Source organism: Phaethon aethereus (assembly GCF_964289735.1).
Source record: "Phaethon aethereus genome assembly, chromosome: 29".
NCBI classification, from domain to species: domain Eukaryota; kingdom Metazoa; phylum Chordata; class Aves; order Phaethontiformes; family Phaethontidae; genus Phaethon; species Phaethon aethereus.
In genome coordinates, this window is record NC_138605.1 from 2,772,751 (window position 1) to 2,790,206 (window position 17,456).

Below are 17,456 nucleotides of genomic sequence, written 5' to 3' on the forward strand. Positions count from 1 at the left end.
GCACCCTGAACCTCCACAAGCTCAGCACGCAGTGGCGGGCGGTGCTGCGGGAGGCCAAGGCCAAGGAGCTGCGCCAGGACATTGAGATCCTCAGCCAGACTTTTGCACGGGTGATGGACTGCAAGGACAGCGTCATCGAGGTGAGCACGGGGCTGACGGGACGGGGGCCATGCTGGGGCCCACCCATGACGCCCCGCAACCTCTGCAGTCCCTGGCCACAGACCTGGAGGAGGCAGAGGAGCAGCACGCCCGGGCCCTGCGCAGCCACCTGCACAACATCGACCGCCTGCTGCAGCTCCAGCGCTGCCGCCTGACCTGCCTGGAGGAGGGGTACAGCGCCCAGCTGGAGGCCCTGACAACAGAGTGTGAGGCTGAGAGGTAACAGGGGGGCACAGGGACAGCAGTGGCCCCCGCTGGCAGTCCTGTCCTGGTGCTGAGCCCTCTCACAGCCCGGTCGGGTCTGCAGGGGCTTCCCTCTGCGAGCAGCTCCCCCATATTTTCCCCAGGAGGACCATCCTTGAGCAGCACGAGCGAGAAAGCCGCTACCTGCGGGACGTGGCACTGGCTGTGGAGCAGAATTATGCCAAGAACGACCATGAGGCCACGCTCAATTTCCAGAGTGCCCGGGATGACATCAAGAACAAGGCACGGGCAGGGGGAGGAACCGTCTAGGAGCCTTTTAGGGCTCACGAGCAGAGCACATGGCGAGGTTTGGGTCACCCACACCCATGTCTGTCCCCAGAGCCTGCAGGAGAAGCAGTACAGCCGCATGCAGCTGGGCGGGAAGGCGGAAGCGCTCTGGGAGCAGTTCCAGCGGGCCATGCAGAGCTACGCGGAGGCCACCGAGCACCAGAAGATCGCTTTTGAGGTGCTGAAGCAGAAGGACGAGAAGAGCTCCAGGGAGATCGAGATGCAGGCGAAGAAGCTGCAAAAGCTCCAGGTCGCGGCAGGGCGCAGGGACGGCCCCAAGAGCGGTGGCACCCCGTCCCGCTGCTGACGTCTCGCCTATCCCCAGGACTCGATCGCAGCCACCAAGGGCCGGATGGCGGCTCACCTGCGGGAGAGCGGGGAGCAGAACCGGCGCGCATGGGAGGAGAAGGAGAGGGTCCTCAGGCAGCTGCAGGAGCTCAAGAGCGAGATGAACCAGGCCAGGGCTGAGGCGCATGGCGGCCTGGCCAGGCTCACCGCGCAGAGCGGCGCTGCCCTGAGGGTGCTGGCGCGGGTGCTAGAGAAGGTGAGGCAGGCAGCCCGGGGGCAGGGGGAGCACCGGGGGGTGCCGCTGTCCCCTCCCTCCCTGCCCTCTCCCGCATCCCCCCCAGGCCCAGCGCATCCTGCGGCTGGCCGAGATGTGTCGCAGGCTGGAGACGGAGGAGGAGAAGGTGCTGCCCTTCTACCCTTCCTCGCTGGCGGAGGGGGAGCAGCGAGATGCCCGGCAAGTCCTCGAGGAGACACCTGTGGAGCCCCTGACCCGGGTGAGGAGGCAGCACTGGGGTCTCAGACGCTGCTGTGGGGCAGCGAGGGTCAGGATCCGACCTCGGGGAGAGCCTGGCTGGCACACGGGCAGGCTGGGGACCCCCTGCCCTCCTCCCTACCTCTCGCCCAGGCCATGTGGGACTACGTGGGGCTGGAGCGATTCTGGCAGCGGTTCAACAAGGCAAAGCTGGAGGAGCAGGCGCTGGAGCAGGAGCGGGCGGCCCTGAGCCAGAGGAACCGGCGCCTGCGGGAGCTGCTCAGGCAGTACCTGGCAGGGATCTCCATCAGCCAGGAGGTGCTCAGTGAGCCCACCCCACTCCTTGCCGTCGAGCACAAGAGCTGTATCCCCAGGGACCTGCCCCACGCCGGAGGTGGCCATGCAGAAGGTCATCGGGGCGCCGTACACCCTGACAGCCTCTTGGGAGGGGACGCCCACCTGGACCGCATCCATGGCTCCGCCAGCACCAGCTGAGAATCGCCCCCATCACAGACCAGGGCACACACCTGGCGCTTGGGGACACTGCAGAGACTGTGACTGCCCAGAGGTGCCATAAAAGAGCTAAACTATGCCCAAAAATGCTCCAGGGTCTTATTTGTGGAACGCACTGAGCTTTGTCAGCGCAGGCGTGGGTCTGTCACGTCCCACTCAGGTTTGACACGTTGGCTCCGAGGCCCCACTGAGGCCCCGCTGCCGGAGCAGGCTGGGAGCTGGTGGGGTGCACAGCCCATTCCCACTGCTCTGGGCCCCCCCGCTGCCCCCGGAGCTGGATAGAGCAGATCCAGCGCAGCCAGGGATGCCAAGAGAAAAACTTTATTTCTTTTTGGCTTTGTTCCTCTTCTCCTCTTTCAGCTTCTTCTTGGAGAGCTTGGGGGTGCTGGCCTTGCGGTAGAGGTGGTACCCGATGAGCCCCAGCAACGCCGGCACCAGCCCCAGGCACAGCAGCGGCAGCACCTCGTTCACCACCTTCTGCCAGTAACCGGCCCGGGACAAACCGACCAGCTCCACCTCGAACCGCAGCACTGCGTCACCTGGGGCGGGGGGCAGAGCCTGAGCGGGGGGCTGCGGGGGCTGCCAGGGACCCCCTGGGGACCCCGAGGGCTGCGCTTACCTGGGATGGTGGGAGGGGAGCCCCGCTTGCCGTAGGCCAGGTGAGGTGGGATGATGGCTCTCCGCTTCTCCCTGCCATGGAGAGAGACCGTTGGTGCCGGTGCCCGGTGAGACCGGACCCACGGCAAACTGCAGCGGGGGGGGGCCACTGCCCAACCCTTCACCCCACTGCCCAGCTTACCCCACGCACATGTCCAGCAGACTCTGCTCCAGACCTGCGAGGAGAGGGGGAAGCAGCGTGAGCGGGGCCAGCCGGGGGCATCCCGCAGCCCCCTCGGCCTGGCCGGATCCCGGTTAGCCCCCGGTACCCCCCTAGCCCCGCGCTCACCGGGGATGACTTGCCGCTTGCCCAGCTCCACCTGGAGCGGGTCCCGGCTCAGCGAGGTGTCAATGATCCGGCCATCTTCCAGGCTGCCCTGCGGGGACACGGTCACCCCTGGGGACGCAGCGGCGGTTCTGCCCTGGGCCCGATCCCGTGGGGGTCCCAGCGCTGCCCCACTGCCATTCTGGTCCCCATGCTGGTCCCAGTGCCTCCCCAGGGCCATCCCCAGTCTGCCCCAGTGCTGCCCTGGGGACATCCCCACCCTGCTCCCAGTGCCAGCACCATCCCGGGGCAATCCTCATGCTGGTCCCAGTGCTGACCCATGCCGGTCCCAGTGCCACCCCTAATGCCAGTCCACGTGTCACCCAGGGCCCACCCCGGGGCTGTCCCCATGCCAGTCCCAGCGCTGTCCCTACACCAGTCCCAGTGCCTGTCCCAGTGCCACCGCGGAGCCCACCCCGGAGCCGCGCCGGTGCCATTCCCGTGCCCACCCCGGTGCCATCCCCATTCCCGCCCCGTGCCCGCCCCGGAGCCGCCCCCGCCGGAGCCGCCCCCACCCCGCCGCCCCGCCCGGCGGAGCGCAGTGCTGACGTGTTCCTCCCGCCGCCCGCCCCGCACCGTGTAGTGGATGTGCACCGTGTCCCCCGGCGCCGACAGCTCCGTGCAGCCCTCCGGGGGGGCCACCTGCAACGGGCGGGGGGTCAGCGGGGTCCGGGCCGGGACCACCCCGCCTCGGCGTCCGCGCAGTCCCCGTGACCACGGGTCCCCCGGGCGCTCCATGAGCGGGACTCCCGGTCCTGCCGGTGCCCCGTGCTCCGCCCTCCGCAGCCCGGTCCTGCCGGTGCCCCGGGCGCCCCCCGCCCAGGCTGGGCTCCCCGGTGCCCCCCCTGCGCCCCACGGGCAAGGGCATCTGGCCGGTGCTCTCGCCCCCGCCGCGCTGCCGGTCACCCCCCCCGGTCTCAGCTCCCCGTCCAAGGGGGCCGCCGGCGGTCCCCGCTCCCCCCGCGGCTCACGAGCGTCTCCAGCCGCAGCTCCCGGGCGCCGCTTTCGGTTTCGCTCTCGGCGGCGCGGGCGGGCGGCGGCAGCAGCGGCAGCAGCAGCAGCAGCAGCGCGGCGGGGGGCGGCATGGTCGGGCTGGCGGCGGTGGCGGCACCGGGACCGCCCCGCCCGGCCCGGCCCCCGGGGCGCGCCCCGGCCCCGCCCCCCGCCCCGCCCCCGCCGGCCCCGGCCCCGGGACAAGGCACCGGGCCCGGGGGGCCCGGGCCGAGCCGGCCGCCGCTGCCCACCGCGGGCGGGGGCCCGGTGGGGGCGGTCCAGGATGGGGGGCGGGGAGTCGGCCCGGGGCACCGGCTGGGTGCAGCACCCGCCGTCCCGGCGCCGTCGGGACTCGGTACCAGCAGGCGGCGGCAAAGCCCAGAGAAACCGGCAGCCACGCGGGTCCAGGACCCTTCCCCGGCACCCACCCGCGTCAAGGAGCCTTCCTGTGCACCCACACGGGGCCAGAACCCTTCTCTGGCGCCCACCCGTGTCCAGGACCCTTCCCTGGCACCCAGCGGGTACAAAGCTTCCCTTCCCCTGGCACCCCAGACCCCTTCCAGCCGCCCGGCCGTGCAGGACGAGGGGAGCCGAGCCCGCACCAGCGAGGAGCTGGGCTGGGGGCTGCGGGGTTGGGCTGGGCCCGGTGCGGAGCCGAACCTGCCCCAGACCCCGCCGTGTCCCCGTGCGTGGGGGGGATGCCAGCCCGCGGGGCAGAAGCAGAGCCCAGAGTCGGGGCACACGGGGGAGGCAGCCCCAGCTCGAGGGTCACACTGGCACATGGGGGGCAGCCCGGCTCCCTTGCCCCGTGCCGGTGGCCCCGTTGGCAGCAGCAGCAGCCCTGCTGGTGGCGGTGCCGGCACAGGCCCCGGTGCGGCTCCCGGACGACGGCATCGGCACGCCGGCCCCACCGGCGCACCCACATACCAGCCCCGGTTGCCGAGAGGTGTGGAAGCCGGGCTGGCGGCTGGGGGCCAGGGCGCTAATGGGATTAGGGCCGCCGGGTCAGCGCCGGGCTGGCCCCTGCCAGACAAAGCTGCCGGCCCGGCCGCTGGGAACGTGCTGGTGCCAGCTCCGTGGCCCCCAGCCCACCGGGAATCCAGCTCGCCCCCGCTCCAGCCCCCCAGGCGGGAGGAACCCAGGTGGCCAGCACCACACCCCGACTCGGTGGCACCGGCACAGGGGTGGGTCCTGGGGGCCTAGAGCCCCCCCATCCACCAGCCCAGAGGAGACACGGGGATGAGTGACGGCAGCACTGGCCCCAAACGGGACTCAGACGGTCCCCTGGCCGGTGGGGGGGGTGACACTGGGGGGCTGAGCCCCACTCACGCCTGTCCCGGGGCTGGCACCGTCCCTACGCCCTGGCTGGGATTAGCGTTAATGGGATTTACCATTTCATCCAATATTCCCCTAAAGATGAGCCTGGGAAGGGGGGCCCCCACACCCCCCCGCCAGCCCCCCTCGCCCCGCTAAGCTCTTTCTAATTAAAACCAGCCCGGGGCTGTCCATCAACGTCCCCCTCCGCGGGACCCCCGCGCCAGGGGCGCTGCGGAAGAAGAGCCGTGGGGCAGCGCTACATAAAACATGTTTAATATCCAAGGGGGCGGGGGGCTGGGGGTCACCCACCGTCTCAGGCGCCGGGGGGGGGCGGGTACACACGTCCCCGGACGGGGCAGAGCCGCAGCGACACGTCACACCAAGCACAGACCGGGGGTATAAATACGGTGCCAAGGGGGGGGTACGGTACGGGGCCGTCCGTCCGTCCGTCCGTGAGGGGCAGGGACATACAATCACTATGCTGGCATGGGGCTGGGGTGCAGGCGGCCGGGGCGGGGGGGGCACTGCCGTGAGGCCCATGGGGGGCCAAGCAGCCCCATGCCTCCCCCCGTGGGGGTCACGCTGCGGGGAGGAGACCTGCCTCAAAGTGACATGGGGGGGGCCAGGGACGTGTGGGACACCCGGGGGGGGCACATGGGGCCGGGAGGGGGTGCTGGGGTAGGGGGGAGTGTATGGTCCCAAATGCCCCCTGTGGCCCCGCTGCCCCCACATTTGGTCCAGAGGAAGGCAAGGGGGGCTGGGACATGCACGGAGCCGGGGTGCCCTGGCCCGGCCCCCCCAGGCAGGGCAGTGCCAAGGCGGCCCCCGGCCCCCTTCCCGCCCCCCGGGGCTCTGCCCCCGCCCCCCAGATACGTTATATATAGCTATATTTCCACGCACGCACACACGAGATCCGAGGGGAACCGAGGAGACCCCAAAAAAGGCAAAAAACCCCACAGCAACCGGTGCCAGAAGAAAGCAAAACCCAACCGGGCGGGGAGGGGGCGGCCGGGGGGGCCTGACACGGCCCCGGGGGGGGGCCGGGGGCGCGGGGGGGGCCGGGGCCGGCGGCCGCCCGCTCACTTCTTGTTCTTGAGCTGGTTGGCGAGCCAGTCGAGGCCCTCGTAGAGCCCGTCGCCGCTGGTGGCACAGGTGGCCTGGATGTACCAGTTACGGTGGCGCAGGGAGTGCAGCCCCAGCTTGTCCGTGATCTCCGCCGCGTTCATGGCGTTGGGCAGGTCCTAGGGCAGAGACGGGGTCACGCGCCGGCCCCGGGCGCTATCCCGCCACGGGGACTGGCACCAGCCCCTGATGCCATGGGGAGGAGCACGGGGCTGTGAGGCACCAGCCCCGACGCCACGGGGATGGGCATGGTCCGGCCAGAGGGAGTATTAAACTCCAGCCCTGATGCCATAGGCATGGGCACAGTCCTGCCACCGGGATTGCTAAATACCAGCCCCGACACCCCAGGGCTGGGTGTGCTCCTGCCACAGGTGCCCAGACAGCAGCCCCGATGCCCTGGGGATGGGCCCTGCCACAGGGACGCCCCCTCAAGACCCACCTGCTTGTTGGCAAAGACGAGGAGGACGGCGTCCCGCAGCTCGTCCTCCGCCAGCATCCGCATGAGCTCCTCCCGCGCCTCGTTCACCCGCTCCCGGTCGTTGCTGTCCACCACGAAGATCAGCCCTGGGGACAGCGAGTGGGCGCTGCCGGGAGCGCAGGATCCAGCCAGCGCCGCGGCCACCCCGGCGAGCCCCGTCCCCTCCCCGCATCCCCGGGGGGGACCTACCCTGGGTGTTTTGGAAGTAATGCCGCCAGAGGGGCCGGATCTTGTCCTGCCCACCCACGTCCCACACGGTGAAGCTGATGTTCTTGTACTCCACCGTCTCCACGTTGAACCCTACGGAGAGCGACAGCGGAGGGAAACTGAGGCACGCCGGGCCGCGAGCCCCCTCCCAAGGAGCCCTGATGGGGAGAGGTCCCCGCTACCCGCCCCCACCCTGCACACCTATGGTGGGGATGGTGGTGACGATCTCCCCCAGCTTCAGCTTGTAGAGGATGGTGGTCTTCCCGGCGGCGTCCAGCCCCACCATCAGGATCCGCATCTCCTTCTTCCCGATCAGGCTCTTCAGCAGGTTCCCGAAGATGTTGCCCATGGTGACGGCGGCGCTGGCTCCGTCCGCAGGCGAGGCCGGATCCTGCGGGGGCACGGGGCAGGCGCTGGGGCGGGGGAGGCCCTGAGAACTGAGAGGGTGCTGCGGGGCTCCAGGGAGCCCCCACACTCTGAGGGGCTGCGGGGATGGGGGACCCCCATGTCCTGGGGGATGTAGGGCTCGGGGGGGCCCTGGCTGGGGGTCCGGGGATGGGGCCACGCACTCCCTGGGGGCTGCCCCTGTGTACAGCTCAATGGGGGGGCGGGTTCTGGGGGTGTGCACCCCATAAGGGGACAGGCCAGGGCTCTGCATGGGGGAAACTAAGGCACGGATCCCAGCCCTCCACGGGGGGAGCACAGCCTCCTCCCGGCCCCGACACCCCCCCTGCGCCCGCCCCCGGCCCCCCCGGCCCTGCAGCCTCCCCGGCGGGGGGGCACCCCGCGCCCCCCCATCCCCGCAGCACGCCCCTCCCTGCCGTGGGCTGCCGCCCGCCCCCGGGGCCCCCCCCGCAGCCCCGAATTCACTGTAGCCCCCGGGCCGCAGCACCGCCCCCCGCTCGCACTGCGCCCCACCAACGCACCGCCCCCCCGCGCGGATTGCAGCGCACCCCCAAACCGCCGCGCCCCCCCCCCAGCGCCGCATCGCCCCCCGCCCCCGCCCCCCTGTGCCCCGCCCCCCTGTGCCCCGCATCACCCCCCCGGTGCAACGCGCCCCCCCACGCTCCGCACCCCCAACGCACCGTGCACCCCCAAACGCGCCGCAGCCCGCCCCCCCGCCGCCGGTGCGGTGCCCCCCCGCACCTGGTGCCGGTGCCGGTGGCGCCCCCCGCCCGCAGCTGACTCTGCACCGCTCCCGCCGCCGGAAGCGGAGGCCCGATCGCGCCGATCTCGCGAGAGCGCCCGGTGCCCCCCCCCTCCCCCCCAACCGCTTCCCGCCCCCCCCCCCGCACCGGGCCCGGGGGCGCGCACGGAGGGGGGGGCGCCGAGCTCGCGAGAGCCGCAAGCCGTTTCCATGGCAGCGGCTGCAGCAGCGCGGGGGGGGGGAGAGGCATCCCCCACGCGGGGGGAGGGCAGAGCCGCGACCGCGGGGTCACGGCCGCGGGGGGGACCCCCAATAACGGCGCAGGCTCCCGGGGACACCCCCCACCCCCCCCGCACAGGGGTCCCGGCCCCCTCCTGACCAGCTGCAGCCCCCCCGCCCCGGCCCGGTGCAGCACCGGCGGTACCGGGGCCGGCCCGGTGCTCACGGGCGCGGGGCACCCCCGGCTCCCCCCCCGTCCTTCGGTCCTCCCAGCTGTCCCGCTGTCCGTCCGTCCCTGCTCGGTGCGGCGGGACGGGACGGGAGGCGCGCCCCCCCGCCCCGGGCAGGTAAGGGCGGGGGTACGGGCAGCACCGGCCGCCCCGACGGCTTGCGGGAGCCGCTCGGCGCCGCCGGGCTCCCGCGGACACCCCCGGGGCCGGGTGGGGTCCCGAGCATTGCCCCCCCCGGGGGCCGCCGTGGTGCTGCGCGGGGGCAGCAGAGGGGATTGGGGTCAGCGGGCAGGGGCCGGGGGAGAGCGGGGACCCCCGGGAGAGTCCCGGGATGGAGCGGGGAGGGGGCAGCCGTGTCTGGGCCCTGCCGCTGGGGGCACGGCCCCGGGCAGGGCCCCCCCGGCCGCGCCCCGGGGCCTCCCCGCGGCCGCTGACCTCAGCCCCGGGAGCCCCGACGGGGCGGCGGCCCGAGGGCGCGGACACCGCCCGGCCCGGCCGGGAACCGGGCCTGGAGCAGGCCCCGGGGGCGGCCCCGGGCCCCTCCCGGGCCGGGGGTGGCGGGTGGGCGGTGGCGGGGGGATGCCCGGTGCCAGCCCCCCCCCCCCCCGGCCCCGCCGCCGGGCCGGGCTTTGTCCGCCCGTGAATTGAAACCGGGGGCGGCAGCCCCGGGCCGTGACGGGCGAGCGGGGCTAATCCGGCCCCGCATGACTGGTCCGAGGAAACCGCCGCGGGGGGATTACACCCCCCCGCCCCGCCGCAACGCGGGGGCTCCCCTCACTCCCCCGGCCCCACACCGGGGGCTTCACACCTGCCCGCCCTCCCGGCCGCTGGGCTGCGGGGCCAGACCGAGCCTCCACCGGCTCCGGGCCTTCCCCCCCCCGCCCTGCGCGCCCCCGCTCGCCCGCCTACACTCGGTACCGGCCCAGGCCCGGCGTCCCTATGCCGTGGGAACCGTGCGGGGCCGTGCCGCACCCACGGGGGTTTCTCCCGCCGTAGGCACCCACGGGCACGTTCGCGGGGGAGTGGGGTACCGTGGCGGCCCGTCGGGCCCCGCTCGCCGCCAGCCCGGCTCACTCTGCCGCCGGGACAGTCCGAGGCAGCCCGGTCCCGGGCGGCGGGAGGACGCGGCCGCCCCGTCGCGCCGGGCACGGACCGGTACGGGCGGCGGCCGCGACAGGAGAGGGGTCCGGGGGCTGCGGACCGGCACCGGCCACCGGCACAGCCCCGATGGTCATACGTCCTGGGGGGCTACACGGCCCGCCCCGTGTGTGTGCGTGTGTCCCCAAATCCCGGGCGTTCCCGGGACGGCGTCCCCGGGCTGTCCCGGGGCTGCGTTCCCCCCGTGCGTCTCGCGCTGTCCCGGGAGATCCCGGGCCATCCCTGGGCCCCGCTCCCCTCGTGCGTCCGGGGCCGTCCCGGGCTGCCCCTGCCGGTGTCGGTGCCGGTAGAGCGGGGCGGCGGGGCCGGGCTGGGGGGGTGGCGGGCGGGCCCCCCCGCTCCCCCCGGCCGCGCTCTGGGCACGGGGCCGGGGCGCAGCCACCCGCCGGGCTAATCCGGGCCGTGACGGACAGGCCCGGCGCCGCCGCTCCGGCCGCCCCATAAGAGGGGCCGCGGCTCCGCCGCTCCCCATTGTTAGGGCGAGGACGCGGGGAGGCCCCCGGGGACCCTCCGCGCCGCCCCTATAAGAGGGAAGGGGCTGGAAGATGCTCCCGGGTGCTGAGCGCTGCGCACCCGCCGCGCCGCGCCGAGCCCAGCCGAGCCGCCTCCCCGGGGAGCCACGGGCAACGGCGCACCGACCGCCGAGCACCGGCACCGGGCACCGGGCACCGGGCAGCGCGCACGGAGCGCCCGACGCCGCGCCCCGGGGACCGGGCAGGGAGCGGCGGGCACCGCACTCCCGGCGCCGCGCCCCGGGCACCGGCTGCAGCCCGGGCACGGCGCCGGTGTCCGTGCCGGTGCCGGTGTCGGTGCCGGCCCGCCCGCCCGGCGTTCCCCGCGTCCCCCTCCGGCCGCCCTCATCGGAGCCGCCCGCCCTGCCCGCGCCCCGCGCGTCCGGAAACACGCGTGGATGTAGCGGCCGGGCCGGGGGCTCCGCGGCACCATAAATACCCCGGCGGCCGCTCGCCCGCGCACTCTGCCGCGGCCTCCCGGGGCCGGAGCCATGCGAGCCGCCGCGCTGGGGCTGGCGCTCCGGGCGCTCTGGGCGCTGGCCCTCTCCTCCCTCTCCAACACGCTGGCGGTGAACAACAGCGGGCGGTGGTGGTGAGTGCGCCGGCACCGGCACCGGGGGGAGCGGGGCTGGCACCGGCTGCCCGGTACCCGGGGATGGGGCACGCAGGTGCGACCGGGACGCACAGACACACACACGCGGGGCTGCGACCCCCGGGTGGCGGCAGGGCGGGGGATGCGCCGGTAGCGGAGAGGAGCCGGATCAGGACCTCTGGGGGGGGCCGAGGTGGGGAGCGGGGTGCCGGGGACCCCTCCCCGGTGATCGCCGTCCCCGTCTGTGCCGCAGGGGCATCATCAACGTGGCCTCGTCCACCAACCTGCTGACGGACTCCAAGAACGTGCAGCTGGTGCTGGACCCCAGCCTGCAGCTGCTGAGCCGCAAGCAGCGCAAGCTGATCCGCCAGAACCCCGGCATCCTGCACAGCGTCAGCTCCGGCCTCCAGACCGCCATCAAGGAGTGCAAGTGGCAGTTCCGCAACCGCCGCTGGAACTGCCCCACCTCCCAGGGCCCCAACATCTTCGGCAAAATCGTCAACCGGGGTGAGGCCGCGGGACGGTGGGAGGCGGTGCGGGACTCCCCGGACCCCCTCTGCGGCACCCCCCAGCTGAGATGCTCGGCAAAGCACCCCCGGATCCCCACGGGGCTTCCCCAGCCGCCAGCCCATCACCAGCCTGTCGCGGCTGCGGGTTGGGGGTGCCGGTGGGTGCCCCCTCCCCGTCCTGCCAGCACCCTGAGGTCCCACTCCCCTCCGCAGGCTGCCGGGAGACGGCATTCATCTTTGCCATCACCAGCGCTGGCGTGACGCACTCGGTGGCCCGGTCCTGCTCGGAGGGCTCCATCGAGTCCTGCACCTGCGACTACCGGCGCCGCGGCCCCGGGGGGCCCGACTGGCACTGGGGGGGCTGCAGCGACAACATCGACTTCGGGCGCCTCTTCGGGAGGGAGTTTGTGGACTCCAGCGAGAAGGGCCGCGACCTGCGCTTCCTCATGAACCTGCACAACAACGAGGCCGGGCGCATGGTGAGGGCGCGGGGGACCGTGGGCAGCGCCGGCGGGGGGAGGGCACGGCCACCGAGACCCCCAACCCGTCCATGTGCGTGGGTGGGAAACCACCGGAGAGGCGTTTCCCGCCTGGCTTCCGGTGGGCTGAGCACGACGTGATGCTGCAGGGAAGCGGGGTGCGGGAGCAGGGTGGTCCCTGGGGGGTCCCAGGCTGCTCACGGCACCCCACGTCCTCCCCCCCCGCCCCAGACGGTCTTCTCAGAGATGCGCCAGGAGTGCAAGTGCCACGGCATGTCGGGCTCCTGCACCGTCCGCACGTGCTGGATGCGGCTGCCCACCTTCCGCGCCGTGGGCGACGTCCTGAAGGACCGCTTCGACGGCGCCTCCCGCGTCATCTACGGCAACAAGGGCAGCAACCGGGCGTCACGGGTGGAGCTGCATCACCTGGAGCCCGAGAACCCGGCCCACAAACCCCCCTCGCCCCACGACCTCGTCTACTTCGAGAAGTCGCCCAATTTCTGCACCTACAGCGGGAAGACGGGGACGGCGGGGACGGCCGGGCGCTTCTGCAACAGCTCCTCGCCGGGGCTGGACGGGTGCGAGCTGCTGTGCTGCGGGCGCGGGTACCGCACGCGCACCCAGCGCGTCACCGAGCGCTGCAACTGCACCTTCCACTGGTGCTGCCACGTCAGCTGCCTGAACTGCACCAACACGCAGGTGCTGCACGAGTGCCTGTGAGTCCCCGGGGACCACCCTGCCCAGCCCCGGAGGGGGTCTGCGCCACCCCCCATGACGGGTGCCCGGCTGGATTGAAGGCGCCCATGGGTGGGCGTCTGGCTGTGCCCTGGGACCCCCGCCCGGTCCCGGGCAGAGCAGAGCGGCCGCCCCGGGGCCAGCAGCCGGCCCAGGCGTGCGCGGTGCCACGCACCTTCCCGGCCGCCCCTCGGCCGCTCCGGCTCCGCGGGGTCTCCTTCTCACTGTAAATAAAATATTTATTGTGGACGGTTTGATGCCGCCCCCCACCCCCACCCTGCGCTTCGCTGGCCCCAGGCCCTTTTTTTTATAATTAAAGATAATAATTATTAATAATTAATATTAATAATGCTTTGTTACAGGTTTCACTGATAGACTTTAGAGAGGAATAAAGGATATATTTTTATCAGTCCTGCCCCGATTCGTCTCTGGGGGCCCCGGGGAGGGAGGGGACAGGCTGGGAGGGGGGAGCAGTGTCCCCCAAACCGCGGGGCCGGGCAGCCGGCCCTCGCCGCCCTCTGCTGCTCACGTCCATCCACTCCCGCCGTCCTCCCGTCACTTCATCCGCTCACCTCCCGGTTCTGCGTCCATCAGCCCCTCCAGCTGTCTGTCTGTCCACCCTCCCACTCCTTTCCTCTGCCCTCCCCTCCCCTCCGCCATCCCCTCCCCGCAGACCCTCGTCTTTCTCCCGCTGTGCCCGTCTCCAGCCCAGCCGTCCCTGCCGCCGCTCCCGGCCGGGGCGTCCATCCCCATGGCCGGGGCGCCCATCACCATGGCACCTGGGCTGCAGCATCCCCGGCGCTGGAATTTGCCGGGGCGGTGGGGCTGGTGCCGCCGAGGCCGGGCGTTGGGAGCGGCCACGGGAGGTACAAGACGGCAGACAGGGAATGAGCATCGTCCATCACCGCTCCCGGCCGGCGCTGACGGCTCCCCTTGGCTCTGGGGGAGGAGGGGGGCCGGGGAGGGCACCAAGGTTACTGGGGCCGGGGCCAGGGGGGCCGGGACCGGCCACCGGCCCCACACACAGCCCCACACCCGTGCGTGGGGTCTGGCTGCAGCCGGAGAAAGGTCGTGGCAAAGGTGGGGTGCAGCTCCACGGCTGCAGGTGCCCCACTGGCGTGGGTATCCCGCTGGGATGGGCATCCTGCAGGGACGACACCCCCCGGCATGGGCATCCCCTTGGGACGGGCATCCCACCGGCCCAGGGATGGGTTTTCCCCTGGGATAAGCATCCCACGGGGTGGGCATAGCCCCAGGACAGGCATCCCTGGGACGGGCATCCCTCCGGCACAGGTATCCCACTGGGACGGGTACCCCATCGGGGTGGGCATCCCCCCGGGACAGGCGCCCCCGGGCCGGGCGCGGGGCCCACGTACACCCTCTGCACCGGAGCTCCACACCCTGGGGCCGGGGCAGGGCAAAGCGACGGGCTGCAGCCTCCGGCCCCGTGTCCGGCACGGGGCGAACCACGGGGCCACGGCGACATCCAGCCGTGGGGAGTGGGCCGGGAGCCGTCCCTGCCCAGCGACCCCCAGTCCCACCAGCGCCCGCCCACGGCGGGGACCCCCGCAGCCCGGGCTGCCCCCCGGCTGGAGCCGGGAACCTCGCGGGGCCCCTGGGGATCCGCGGCATCAAAGGCTGCCGGACGACGCTGCCGCCGCCCGAAATATCCCCCGGAGCCGATAGTGGAAAAGTTGATGTTTAGACCCGGAGGAGTGTGGGGGGGGAAAAAAACCCCGGGGGCCCCCGCTGTCCGTGCCAAGGTAAAAACACAGCCTGGCGTGGCGAAATAAAATAAAGAAATGCGAGAAAAAACGACTGGAAAGGAACACAGCCCGAAATAACCCTCCGAGCATCTCCCGCCTGCCGGGAGTTATCTGCCTGCTAAATTCTGCACACGCACAGGGCATGAAAATAGCCTGTTTTCCTGCGGTAGCGAGTCAGAAATATAGATAATGACATTCTTATAAGTCACCTCTGTTACTCAGCTTTTCCTGCGTGCCGGTGACGGCCGGGCACCACGGGCAGCCGCGACCCCCGGGCGGGCAGGGGCACCCCGGGCGCGGGGCGGGCGCCCGGCTGCAGGGTGCAGACCTCCCCGGCTTGTACAAATACGCCCGGGCGCTGGAAATAGCTGCTGTCGCAGCTCCGGGGCCGGCGCAGGGACAGGGACAGGGCGGTCCCGCCCCGCGCCAGCCTGTCACATCTGGGAAGCCGGGTAACAGCTGGATGCTGGCCGCAAGCCGGGCCTGCCGTGGGCTGGGCCCCCCCGGCAGGGCTGGGGCCGGGGGGCTCTGCCCAGGGGTGCGGGACAGAGGGACGAGAGGGTGCCCAGGGGTGCGGGACAGAGGGACAGGGCTGTGCCCAGAGGTGTGGGACACACGGACAGGGTCATGCCCAGAGGTGCGGGACACACAGACAGGGCCGGTGGCACCAGCCAACCTGCAGGACCGTCCCCAGCCCGTCCCCATCCATCAGCCGTCGGCCGCGGCACAGCCCCGTCCCGGCTCCCCTCACCTCCGGTCGGCGCGGGCCCACGTCCCGCCAGCGCCCGGCTTGTCCGGCCGCCCCCCCAGCCGCCACATTCCTCCAGCGCGGGGCCAGCGCGCCCAGCAACCGTGGCAGGGCTGGCCTCTAATCCCCGGGCATGCCAGCCCCGGGGGGACCGTCGCCGTCACCCACTCCCCGATAGGTGACCAATGCCCGAGACGAACAATTAGGGACAAAGCCGGAGCCGGCGGGGGCTAACGCCGGCCTTCACGGGTGCCTTGTGCGGCATTCGGCGAGTTTAATGAATTGTCCATCACTCCTTTCAGCTCCGCTCGCCCAGGCTGGATTAATCTGAGAAGCCGCAGTGGGGAAGGAGCCGCTAAGCCTGTATTTATTACTCTGCCATTGTAACTAATTGAGGTAATTATCTGTGACTCCAGCCCCGCGCAACAATGCCGTATTCACCGCACCCCCTTCCCACCGGCTTCTCCGCGCGGCCTGGGAGAGCCGGCACCGCGTGGCCACCGTGCCCGAGGTCGCGACCAGAACTGGGCGGCCACCGTGCTGCGGGGACACGGTTGGCACAGTGGGACGCGGCTGTCCAGGGACGTGGCACAGCTGGCACCGCGCGGCCGCGGTGCGGCCGGCGCCACGTGCACGCAGGAGCCACCGCTCGGCGGGGACACGGCCAGTGCTGCCGGCACGCGTGGGTCGTGGCATGGCCAGCGCCAACTGCACACGTGGGTCACGGCTCTCCGGGGACACCGCTGGCACCAGCACATGCACGGCTGCGGCTCGCCGGGGACACCGCCAGCACCGGTGACACACGAGGGTCACGGCTCCCCGGGGACACCGACACCCACGTGGCCGCGTCCATCCCCGGGTCCTGGCTGGGACCCGCAGGGGCAGGGCGATGCGCAGGCCGGGCCCCCCCGCGTCCCCGCCGCGCCCGGGGCAGGACCCCCGCTGCCCTCCGGTGCCCCCCGGTGCGGTCGGTCACCGGCTGCGCGGCGACATCTGGCGGCCGCGGGCGGCACCGCGCCCCGGGCCGGGGGCACCGGTACCGGGCAGGACCCCCCGCGGTCCCGCGCGCGGGCACCCCTGCGGCTGCGCCGCCCCCCCGCCCCGCGGGGACCCCGGGCCGGCCCCGGGCTGCGGCGGGTTTTGGGGGGCGGCGGGAGGCGGGGGGGGCCCGGGGGGGCGGTGCTGGCGCCAGCGCAGCCCGAATTAGAAAGTGATTTTCTCGGCGGGGAGCGGGAGGGGTTTGGGCAGGAGCTGAGCCCACGGAAAGGGCCGCGCCGCCTTCCCCCGCGTCTGGGACACCCCGGGCCACGCCGGGCAGCGTGCCCGACCGTGCCGAGCCGCGCCGAGCCGCCACAGGCTGTGCCGAGCCGTGCCGGGCTGTGCCGAGCCGCACCGAGCCGCCACAGGCTGTGCCGAGCCGCGCCGGGCTGTGCCGAGCCGCGCCGAGCCGCCACAGGCTGTGCCGAGCCGCGCCGGGCTGTGCCGAGCCGCACCGAGCCGCCACAGGCTGTGCCGAGCCGTGCCGGGCTGTGCCGGGCCGTGCCAAGCCGCACCGAGCCACCACAGGCTGTGCCGAGCCGCACCGAGCCGCCACAGGCTGTGCCGAGCCGTGCCGGGCTGTGCCGGGCCGTGCCAAGCCGCACCGAGCCACCACAGGCTGTGCCGAGCCGCACCGAGCCGCCACAGGCTGTGCCGAGCCGTGCCGGGCTGTGCCGGGCCGTGCCAAGCCGCACCGAGCCGCCACAGGCTGTGCCGAGCCGTGCCAGGCCGTGCCAGGCCGTGCCAAGCCGCGCTGAGCTGTTCTGGGCTATTCCGGGCTTTGCTGGGCTGTGCCGAGCTGTGCCAGGCTGTGTCGTGCCATGCCATGCTGTGCCTGGCTGTGCCAAACTGCACCAGGCTGTGCCAAGCCGTGCTGAGCTGTGCCAGGCTATGCCAGGTTGCACCAAGCCGTGCCGGGTCATACCAAGACCTGCCAGGCAGCACTGAGCTGTGCCAAACTGCGCTGAGCTGTGCCGTGCCAGGCCATGCCAGCCGTGCCACGGTGGGCTGAGGTCACCGGCGCGGCTCGGGTCAGGCTCAGGCGCGGGACCCTGGTGCTGCACCGGGTGCCCGAGGCCACGCGCCAGGACGGGGGACGGGTGGGGTGACGTGGCCCCGGGGCTGCCCCACGAGCGGCACCGCCGGGACGCGGGAGGCCCCGGACGCCTGGGTCCCCCGCCGCGCTGGCTGCCCCGTGCCGTGACCTCCCGGCCGGTGTCACCGGGATAATGACAGGGTCGCGCAGGGGGGCGGGGGAGGA

At 72.8% G+C, this 17,456-nt stretch overlaps 4 protein-coding genes across 5 annotated transcripts; 2 read left to right on the forward strand and 2 right to left on the reverse strand.

Moving 5' to 3' along the window:
• Positions 1 to 2: 2 nt before the first annotated feature.
• DRC2 (dynein regulatory complex subunit 2) lies at positions 3 to 1,945 on the forward strand (the record flags this gene model as incomplete). The annotated part of the gene is made up of 7 exons (XM_082011856.1): positions 3 to 140; positions 209 to 378; positions 507 to 645; positions 743 to 940; positions 1,016 to 1,234; positions 1,320 to 1,472; positions 1,604 to 1,945. Coding segments are annotated over 7 exons (1,359 nt in total), but the record flags the coding sequence as incomplete, so codon positions are not given.
• A 339-nt stretch (positions 1,946 to 2,284) lies between these two features.
• On the reverse strand, positions 2,285 to 4,030 carry FKBP11 (FKBP prolyl isomerase 11; the record flags this gene model as incomplete). The annotated part of the gene is made up of 6 exons (XM_082011745.1): positions 2,285 to 2,502; positions 2,583 to 2,653; positions 2,763 to 2,796; positions 2,910 to 2,997; positions 3,522 to 3,587; positions 3,917 to 4,030. 6 exons carry the CDS (start codon positions 4,028 to 4,030, stop codon positions 2,285 to 2,287), a joined length of 591 nt encoding a protein of 196 aa, XP_081867871.1.
• Positions 4,031 to 6,334: 2,304 nt separating this feature from the next.
• ARF3 (ARF GTPase 3) lies at positions 6,335 to 7,411 on the reverse strand (the record flags this gene model as incomplete). Of its 2 annotated transcripts, XM_082011914.1 has the most annotated exons (4): positions 6,335 to 6,496; positions 6,817 to 6,941; positions 7,045 to 7,155; positions 7,264 to 7,411. In XM_082011914.1, the coding sequence occupies 4 exons, from the start codon at positions 7,409 to 7,411 to the stop codon at positions 6,335 to 6,337; spliced, it is 546 nt and encodes a 181-aa protein (XP_081868040.1). The 2 variants fall into 2 exon arrangements, with proteins under 2 accessions (XP_081868040.1, XP_081868041.1); XM_082011915.1 differs by lacking the exon at positions 7,045 to 7,155.
• Positions 7,412 to 10,819: 3,408 nt separating this feature from the next.
• Positions 10,820 to 12,628, forward strand: WNT1 (Wnt family member 1; the record flags this gene model as incomplete). Its single annotated transcript, XM_082011959.1, has 4 exons — positions 10,820 to 10,920; positions 11,174 to 11,427; positions 11,643 to 11,908; positions 12,140 to 12,628. 4 exons carry the CDS (start codon positions 10,820 to 10,822, stop codon positions 12,626 to 12,628), a joined length of 1,110 nt encoding a protein of 369 aa, XP_081868085.1.
• Positions 12,629 to 17,456: the final 4,828 nt, after the last annotated feature.